Below are 9,461 nucleotides of genomic sequence, written 5' to 3'. Positions count from 1 at the left end.
ATCTGGAGGGGAAGGGTTATCCCTGATCCCCAAGGGGTGCAGAACCTCTCCCACCTCCCCATTCATCCCAGTTACACCCCCAGGTGTCGCACCCCAATCCCACTGCTGGCAAAGGCTCCAAAAGTCAGGCCTGGGATGATCCCCAATGCTGGGAGCACCCTGGGGTGCAGAACCTGGGGATACCCCTGATCCCCAAGGATGCAGAACCTGTCCTTCCACCTCCCCATCCCAGTTACAGCCCCAGCACTGCCCCCCCTGAGCCCCCAAAATCAGGCCTGGGAGGCTCGGTGCGATCCAAGGGGTGCAGGAGGCCTTTATTGAGCAGTCCAGGGGCCAGGAGGAGGATGGGGGGCGGGAGGAAGGGTCTGGGGGGGCTCTGTGCATCTCTACAGGGGGCCAGGACACCCCCGGCTGCTACATGGTCAGTTCCTGTGGGAGAGAGCAGAGGCAGGAATACCGGGGTCACCCCCAATTCCTGATGGGAAAAGGGGGGTCACAGCCCCAATCCCAATTCCCTGGGAGGGGTCACAGCCCCCAATTCCATGGAAAAGGGCAGGGGGGTCACCCCAATTCTGATGGAAAGGGGGTCACAGCCCAATCCCAATTCCCATTGGAAAAGGGCAGGAGGGGTCACAGCCCCAATTCCTGCTGGGGACAGGGGTCACAGCCCCAGTCCCACTGGGAAAAGGGAAGGGGAGGTCTCAGCCCCAATTCTCCCTGGGAAAAGGGGGAGTCATGGCCCCAATTCCCCCCGGGAAAAGGGGAGGAAGGGGGTCTCAGCCCCAATTCCCCCCGGGAAAAGGGGGTTTCTCAGCCCCCCACTCACCATGATGGCGTTGACGATGTCGTTGTTGTTGTGCCTCAGGGCTCTCACAGCCTTGGGCCGGGACACGTTGGCCTGGGCCATCACCAGCTCGATGTCCCGCACCTCCAGGCCTGTCTCGTCCACCTGGGGAGGGGGCACAGCGCTGTGAGACCCCCCCCGGGGCACACACCCAGCCCTGAGTGCCACAGAGCCCCCTGCACACCCTCCCAGGCCACACCATCGCCTCGGCCATCCCCAGCTCAACAGCTGCCCCTCTATTCCTGTCACAGCACTGTTATCCCCCATGGCACCCCCGGGGGGTCTCAGAGCCCCCCACTCACCTCCTCCTCCTCCTCGCTCTCCTCCTTGATGGCCAGGGCAGGAGCAGCGTCAGTCACCAGCGCCGAGTGCTCCAGGGGCACCTTGAACTTCTCAGCCGCTGCCTTGTGCACTTGCTGGGACAAGTCCTCGATCTGGGGGGGACACGGGGTCACCAGAGCCCCCCCCAGCCAGGAACCCCCCTCCCCAGAGCCCCCCGAGCCCACCTTGGCCTCCCCAAAGACGATGTAGATGTCGGAGGCCGGGCTCTTGAACACGTCGGGTTTGGAGATGACGAACAGGATGTTCTTGGACTTGCGGATGGTGATGCGGGTGACGCCGTGGATCTGCCGCAGCCCCAGCTTGGACATGGCCTGGGGGGGCACCGAGTGAGCCCCCGCAGCGCCGGGGGAGGCACAGCCCCCCGCGGCACCCCAAACCCCCGGGGAAACAGAGGCAGACACGGGGGATGCTGTCCCTCAGCATGGGCAGGATGGGACCCCCCCTGAGTCCCACCCCGGAGTGAGGATCTGCCCCTCCCAGGCCTGGCCCCCTCCCCAAACCCGGGATGGGACCCCAGCCCCCAGGGGCACCTCCAGGGTCCCCCCCCCAGCCCCAGGGCCCCCCCACCTTTCGGGCTTTCTTCTCGCTGCGGCTCTGCTTGGCTTTGCTGAGCGGCTCCTCCCCAGGCCCGAGGCCGTGGCCGAGGGGCACCTGCGACACGGGAGGGGAGTCAGCGATATCCCCACACCCGGGGGTCCCCAGCACCCCCCAAACCCCCCAGAGCACACCTGGGGCTGGGCAGGGGGCAGCTCCGAGCCCTCGGGCTCCTCCAGCTCCGGGATGGACTCGTCGTTGCTCTCGGACTCGTTCCCGGACCCTGCACAGATTGAGGGGGGTGTGAGAGGGGCTCCCGGGCCCCCCAAAGGCGGGGGCACCCCCGGGACCCCCCCTCACCTCGGTGGTTGGGCTGGCAGCGCTGGGGGGCCGGGGGGGGCCGGGGGGGCTCAGCCTCGCTGGACGAGCTCGACTCGGACTGCAGAGACCCCCGGGGGGGCGCCCGGGCCGCCCCCGCCCCCGGGACCCCCGCCCGGCCCCGGGGCTCCGGCTCCTTCTGCGGGGGCGCCTGGGGGGCTGGGGGGCACAGGGGCTGAGCTGGGGGGGCCACAACTGCCTGCTCACCCCCATCGCCCACCCGGGACCCCCCAAGGCACCCCCAGAACCCACCCTGGGGCTCAGCTCTGCTTGCTCACCCCAGAACCCACCTGGACCTCCAAAGGCACCCCAAAACCCACCTGGGACCCTAAGCCCCCAAACCACCTGGGACCCCCAAAAGCACCCCAGAACCCACCCTGGGACCCCCCAAAGGCACCCCCAGAACCCACCCTGGGACCCCTCAAAGGCACCCCAGACCACCTGGACCCCCAAGGCACCCCAGAACCTCTGGGGCCTCACCCTCACCCACCTGGATCCTCAAAGCACCCCCAGAACCCCTCTGGGGGCTCAGCCCCCTCTACTCACCCCCATTTCCCACCCTGGGACCCCCCAAAGGCACCCCCAAACCACCTGGACCCTCAAAGGCCCCAACCCCCTGGACCCCCAAAAGCACCCCCGAACCCACCTGGACCCCAAAGCACCCCAGAACCCACCTGGACCCAAAGCACCCAGAAACCCTGGGCCTCACCCATCACCCTGGTCCTCAAGGCCCCCATCACCTCTGGCTCCCCCCTACTATCCCTTTCACCCTGGACCCCAAAGCCCCCACCCCCACCTGGTCCCACCTCCCCATGGCAAGGGGGGGCTGAGCTGGGGGTACCCCCCAAACCCCCCCGTGGGGCTGCACCCAGGGATCCCCCCCAAAGTCCCCCCCACCCCAGTCCCACAGCCAATTGGGGGTTTTGGGGAGGGGTCTCTTACCTTCGAGGTGCTTCCTGGAGAGGGGCAGCCCCGGGGGGGGCTCCTGGCCGGGGGGGGCCCTGGGGGGAGGCACTTGGCTGAGTTTGGGGGGCGCAGGGCGGGGGGGCTCAGGGGGCGGCCCCGCAGCGGGGAGGGGGCTGGGGGCGACCCCCCCCACGGCCTCCTCTTCCTCCTGCTGCTGCTCGGGGGGGGCCGCGGGGGGGCTCGGGGGGCCTTTGGCATCGGTGTCCCCTGCAGCGGGGCCGGGGGGCTCGGGGCCCGGCCGGGGGGCGGGGGGCGGCACCCCCGGGCCGGCCCCGCGCCCCGAAAAGGCACCGGGTGGTGGCAGCAGCTCGGGGGGCGCCGGGGGGGTCCCCACGAACACCTCCCGCTCCGAGGCCGTGAACTGCGGCGAGGGGGGCGCGGGGGCCGCATCCTCATCTTCATCCTCATCCTCTGCTTCCTCCTCTTCCTCCTCCTCGGGCGCCGAGAGGCTCGGCGCGGCCTCTCCCCCCGCGGGGACGGTGACAAAGCCGGTGCGGGACGTGTCCGGCAGCGCCGGGGACAAACCCTCGGCCGAGGCGGTGGCCGCGTCCCCCCGCTCCTCAGGGATGTCCCCAGGGGGCTGTGACAGCGGTGCCCGTGCCAGGGGACACGCGGGGACAGCGGGGGACTCCCGGGCTGCCAGCGCCACGGGGGACACGGCCCGGGCAGGGGGACACGGGGCAGGGACAGCGGCCGGGGGGCTGGGGGTCACTGCAGTGGTGGCCACGGTGTCCTTCGGGCTGGGGGTCACTGCAGCAGGGGTCACGGTGTCCTTCAGGTCAGGGGTCACTGCAGCAGGGGTCACGGTGTCCTTCAGGTCAGGGGTCACTGCAGCAGGGGTCACGGTGTCCTTCAGGTCGGGGGTCAATGCAGCAGAGGTCATGGTGCCCTTCTGGTCGGGGGTCACGGTGTCCTTCAGGTCAGGGGTCACGGGGGCCATCTCAGTGGTCACAGTGGCCGTTTCATCCTGGGGGCTTGGTGTCACCGATGTCACCGTTCTGGTGTCCGCGGTGTCCATCACACTCGGGGTCACTGGGGCAGCGTCCGTGGTGGCCATCGGGGCAGGTGTCACCGATGTCACCAGGCTGGTGGCCGCAGTGCTACTCTCGTCCATGGGGAGTGGTGTCACAGATGTCACCAGGTCAATGGCTGCAGCATTACTCTCATCCATGGGGGGCGATGTCACCGGGCTGGTGGCCACACTGGCCATCAGGGTGGGTGTCACTGGTGTCACCAAGTCAGTGGGCACAGCATCCTTCAGAGTGGGTGTCACTAGGACAGTGTCCACAGCTTCCATCTTGTCCAGCTGGCTGGGTGTCATCTCTGTCACCAGGTCAGTGGCCGTGATGTCCAGCTCATGTGGTGGGCTTGGTGTCACTGGTGTCACCAGGCTGGTGGCTGCAGTATCGGGCTCATCTAGGGGGCTGGCTGTCACCAGTGGGGTTGGTGTCACCAGGTCCGTGGCCATGGTGTCCTCCAGCTCATGTGGTGGGCTGGGTGTCACTCTTGTCACCAGGCTGGTAGCCACACTGTCCAGCTCATCTGGTGGGCTGGCTGTCACTGTTGTCACCACAGTGTGGCTGGTGGCCACAGTGTCTGGCTCATCTGGTGGGCTTGGTGTCACCAATGCCACTCCATCAGGGGCTGCAGCATCCAACGGGCTGGGTGCCACCAGGCCGGTGGCTGTGCTGTCCATCAGGCTGGCTGTCACCTCATCAGCATCTGCAGTGTCCAGTGGGATTGGTGTCCCCGGTGTCACCATGTCAGTGTCAGGCGGGCTGGGTGTCACTGGGCTGGGGGCTGCAACGTCCATCTCATCCAGGGGGGTTGGTGTCACCACATCGGAGTCCACCGAGTCCACCAGGCTGGGTGCCACTGGTGCCACCAGGACAGCGTCCACTGAGTCCATCTCATCCAGGGGGGTTGGTGTCACTGGTGCCACCACATCATTGTCTGCAGCGTCCATCTCATCCAGGGGGGTCGGTGTCACTGGTGCCACCACATCATTGTCTGCAGTGTCCATCTCATCCAGGGGGGTCGGTGTCACTGATGTCCCCAGGGCGGTGGCTGCAGATCCCAGCTCGCTGTGGCCATCGGCGCTCCCCACTGTCCCCGTGCTGAGCTCGAGGTCATTGTCACCATCGCTGTCACTGCCAGGCCCGTCCCCGTTGGTGCCCCCCGGCTGGTGGCTCTGGGGGTCCCTGGCACAGAGCCCGGGGGCCGGAGGGACAGGGCCAGTCCCTGCCAGCTCCGGGCACGGTCCCTGCGCTGTTCCAGAACCTTCTGTGGCTGCCGCCGCCCCCTCGGGGGGCTCGGGCCACGCCGCGGCCATGGGGACAAAGGCGGTGACGGGGACACAGACGTGGCCGTCCAGCTGCGCGTCCCCGCCGGGCGGTGCCGGGGCTGTCCCGGTGCACGGGGACCCGGCCCGCAGGTGCAGCTCCACGCCGGGGGGCGCGGGGGAGCCCGGGGGTGTCCCCGCGTGCCGCTCGCTGCCGTAGAGCCGCTCGTCCTCGTCCCCGTCGTAGGCGGCCGAGTCCGAGGAGGCGTCGGTGTCGTCGCGGAAGGCGAAGGCCTCGTCCCCGCCCTCGGGGATGGAGCTCTCGGACAGCGAGCGCAGGAAGGACGCCGAGGTGCTGCCTTCATCCTCCTCCTCCTCCTCCTCGGGGGCGGCCCGCGGTGAGATCTCCACGGCCTCGGCCTGGAAGAGGAGACTGCCGCGGAACGGGAGCAGCGCCGCCGGGATCAGCCCCGAGCCCTCGTCCTCATCCTCCTCCTCCTCCGGGGTCTGCCCGTCCTCATCATCATCATCCTCGTCCTCGTCATCCGCGCAGCCCGGCGGCGCGAAGGGCCCGTCCTCGTCATCATCATCCTCATCGTCATCCTCCTCCTCGGGGGACAGCGGGGGGAAGGCCGGGGGTTCCCCCAGGCCGGGGGGCAGCCCCAGGGCACCCCCCAGCCCTTCGGCCTCGCCCTCGGCCTCCCCCAGGCCTTCGGCCTCGGCCGCCAGGTTGGGGGAGCAGGACGGGGAGGTGCTGGCGGTGCCCGAGGAGCCCCAGCTGCCGCCCTCGGCCGTCATGTAGGAGCCCGAGGGGGACGTGGGGGGCGAGCAGAGCCCCTCGCTGTCCCCGTCCGTCGGCTCCTCGGGCGGCCCCGGCCGCGGCCCCCCCGCCCGCACCGGCGTGGAGGGCGCCGTGAAGAAGAGCTCGGGGTCGAGTGCGGGGGGGCGGCCCGGGGGCGGCTCCTTGGGGGGCGCGGGGAAGGGGCAAGGCACGGGGGGCGCGCCCCGCAGCTCGGGCGGCGCGCTGCGCGTCTCCTCGCCCATCACGATGCGCGCGTCCAGCGGCTCCGCGGGCGGGGGGCGGCACGGAGAGCCGGGGGGGGCGGCGGCGGCGGCGCCGGGCTCACAGCTGGCCCCCTCGGGCGGGGGGCGAGCCTCCTCCTTGGCCGGCATCGGCGGGGGCGCTGCGGCCATGGGCGGGGGCGCTGCGGAGAGAAGGGACAGCGCTGAGTGCCAGAGCCCCCACAGGGTCACCATAGACAGAAGGGGATACCCCTGAGTGCCAGAGCCCCCACAGGGTCGCCATAGACAGAGGGGATACCCCTGAGTGCCACAGTGTCACCGCGGGGAGAGGGGACCGCCCTGAGTGCCACATCCCCCCAGGGTCACCCTGTGATGGTGGCGGGGGGACAGCCGGGGCAGTGCCCTGGGTGGGGGCTGGTGTCACCGCACCCAGGCAGGGCCGGGAGAACAGGTGAGGCCCATCCGGCGCACCTGGGGAGGGTCCCTGGAGGTCTGGGGGCACTGGGGGGGCACAGTTCCAGCCCCCCGTCCCCAAATCCCTCTCTGTGGGGCCACGCGGTTACACCAGGGCGGGACCCCAACCCAGACCCCCCCACACCCTGCATGGGGCTCCCTCACAGCCCCTCCCCAGGCGCCCCGTGCCCACACCCCCCGCTCAGTTTGGGGGGGGCTCAGCCCCACCATGCCCACCCCGACCCCAAAAAGCCCCCCGAGCGCCCCCAGCATCACCTGAGGCCCCCGGGCACGGCTCCATGGGTCGGGCGGGCGCGCTCAGAGCCGCGATCGCCCCCAGCCCCTCCTGCAGCACCGACCCCGCGCCCCCCCCGGGCGCTATAAAGGGGTGGGGGGGGCGGGGCGGCGCGCGGGGAGCCGGGAGGGGGCGGGGCCTCGCGGGGATTTGCGGGGCAGGTGCCGCTGATCACGATCCCCCCCCCCATCAGCCTGCAATGGTTCAGTCCAGCACAACCCCCCCGCCACGTGCTGGGGACCCCCCAAAGGCTCATTTGGGGGGGATCCTGTCCCCGTCACATCCCGGGGCCGATCTGGGGTGACTCTGCCCTGTAAGCGGGGGGGCTGCGGGACCCCGTTAATTCAGCCCGGCCGCGGCCGCCCCCCCCCTCCCCCTTCGGGGGCTGTTTTGGGGTCCCCTCTGCACAAAGCGGACCCTCGCCCCTTTATTGGGGACCCCCAGCCCCAGCTCTGGGGGTCACAGAGTGACTCTGCGGTGTGTCCCCTCCCTGTCCCCGCTGTCGCCAGCTCCGCAGGAGGTGCGGGTGACCCTGGCGGTGCTCCCGGTGTCCCCAGCCCCCCCCGCGCGTGACAGTGGCCCCCGGGGACAGCGCTGTGCGGTGACCTTGGGCCGTGCCTCAGTTTCCCACCCTGGGAGGGAGGGGGGGGGGCGAGGGTCAGCCCCCCAGTCCCAGCAGCACCTCCCGGTTCGTGGGGGGGGCACAACCCGCTGCCGACCCCCGCCGGTTGCGGGGTTCAGCGTGGTGACCCCGCAGCGAGGTCCCCAAAGTGCCCGTGCCCCGCCGGGGGGGCCGGGCCGGAGCCCCCCGGCACTGCCAGGCCCGGGCCCGGGCGGCGGCGGCTGCCGAGAGCCCCGGCCGGGCCGGGTCCGACCGCTCCATCCTCATCCTCACCTCATCCTCATGCCCCCGCTCCATCCTCATCCTCACCCTCGGGCTCCATCCTCATCCTCCGGCTCCGTCATTCCCGCCCTGCCCCTCATTCCCCGCTCCCTCCTCATCCTCGGGCTCTGTTCTTCATCCCCCGGCTCCATCCTCGTCCCTCCTGCTCTGTCCTTCATCCCCCGGCTCCATCCTCATCCTCTAGCTCCACCATTGCACCTCTGTCCTTCATCCCCCACCTCGATCCACCTTCCCTCCGCTCCATCCTCATCCTCCCATCCTGCAGCCCTCCCCGCTCCGTCCTTCATCCCCTGCTCCATCCTCATCCCTCCATGGCTCCCGCTCTTCCTTTCATCTCTCCATCTCCACCCCGGCGGCTCCGGCTCCCTCCTCCCTGCTCCGTCCTTCATCCCACCGGCTCCATCCTCCTGTTCCATCCTCATCCTCCTGCTCCGTCCTTTCCGCTCCGTCCTTCATCCTTCCGGCTCCGTCCTTCATCCCGCCGCTCCATCATCCTCGCCCCGCTCCATCCCCATTCTCCGGCCCCATCCCGCACCCCCACGGCTCCGCTCCCGTCCTTCCTCTCCCTCCTCACCCTCGCTCCGCCCGGGCCTCACCTGCCTCCGCTCCCTCCGGCATCCCGCTCTGGCTCTCGGCTGCGCCCCCCCCGGCTCCCGGGCGCTCTCCGGGCTCGGCGCTGCGCCCCGGGCCGGCCCGCCCCGCTCCCCCCGCTCCGGCTGCGGCGGCGGCGCGGGAGCATCGGCGGGGCTGCGGCGGGGGCGGGGGCCCCGGCCCGGCTGATGTCAGCGGGAGCCGCGTCCCGCCCGGCCCCGCTCTGTCGCGATAGAGGCTCCGTGCCCGGGGGCGGGGGAGGGGGCGCGGGCCCACCCAGCGCTTGCATCAGCTCCGGGGGGGGGTGGGAGGGCGGGGCCCGGCCTCAGTTTCCCCCACTTTGTCTCCTCAGAAAGGGGGATGAGCATCCCTGGGGTGGGGGGGACACAGGGCGGGGCCCCCCAAAGCGGCTGCGCGGGCCTGGTGGCACCGGGGGGGGACAGGAGGCAGCCGCGTGTCCCCTCCGTGTCCCCGAGCACCGGGATCAGCGCGGGCATTGTCCCCCGGGCCGGCCGTGCCCGCGCCGCCGGTGCCAGGCACGGCCCCGGGCGGTGACTCAGCAGCAGCTCCCCCCAGCACGGGTGTCCCGCCCCCTGACTTCACTGTCACGTGTGTCCCCCTGTACGTGTTCTCACCATGTGTGTCACCTGTGTCCCCACCGTGTGTCCCCCTGACACCTGTGTGTGTTCCCCTTTCCCTGTGCACGTGTAGTGGTCCCCCCCACGTGTGTCCCCCCCCTCCCTGGGGCCCGAGGGGTCCCGGTGGTCACTGACCCGTCCCGGTGTGTCACCCCCAGGGCTGTCCTGAGCCACTTTGTCCCCCTGCCCCGTGCGGGGACTCGTGACCCCAC

General features: G+C 70.7%; 1 protein-coding gene across 4 annotated transcripts; it reads right to left on the bottom strand.

Moving 5' to 3' along the window:
• Positions 1-288: 288 nt before the first annotated feature.
• Positions 289-8,870, bottom strand: NACAD (NAC alpha domain containing). 4 transcript variants are annotated; one of them, XM_064703702.1, is made up of 9 exons: positions 8,617-8,870; positions 3,041-6,550; positions 2,081-2,257; positions 1,915-2,003; positions 1,754-1,837; positions 1,351-1,497; positions 1,147-1,278; positions 827-949; positions 289-429 (listed from the first exon to the last, which is right to left on the bottom strand). In XM_064703702.1, exons 1-9 carry the CDS (start codon positions 8,636-8,638, stop codon positions 415-417), a joined length of 4,299 nt encoding a protein of 1,432 aa, XP_064559772.1. In that variant the 5' UTR covers positions 8,639-8,870; the 3' UTR covers positions 289-414. The 4 variants fall into 4 exon arrangements, with proteins under 4 accessions (XP_064559772.1, XP_064559770.1, XP_064559771.1 ...); XM_064703700.1 differs by lacking the exon at positions 8,617-8,870 and adding an exon at positions 8,415-8,558; XM_064703701.1 differs by lacking the exon at positions 8,617-8,870 and adding an exon at positions 7,098-7,164.
• Positions 8,871-9,461: the final 591 nt, after the last annotated feature.

The sequence above is a fragment of the Zonotrichia leucophrys genome, chromosome 2 (genome assembly GCF_028769735.1).
Source record: "Zonotrichia leucophrys gambelii isolate GWCS_2022_RI chromosome 2, RI_Zleu_2.0, whole genome shotgun sequence".
NCBI lineage: Eukaryota > Metazoa > Chordata > Aves > Passeriformes > Passerellidae > Zonotrichia > Zonotrichia leucophrys.
Note: the sequence above shows the minus strand (reverse complement) of the source record. Positions and strands in the feature narration are given on the sequence as shown.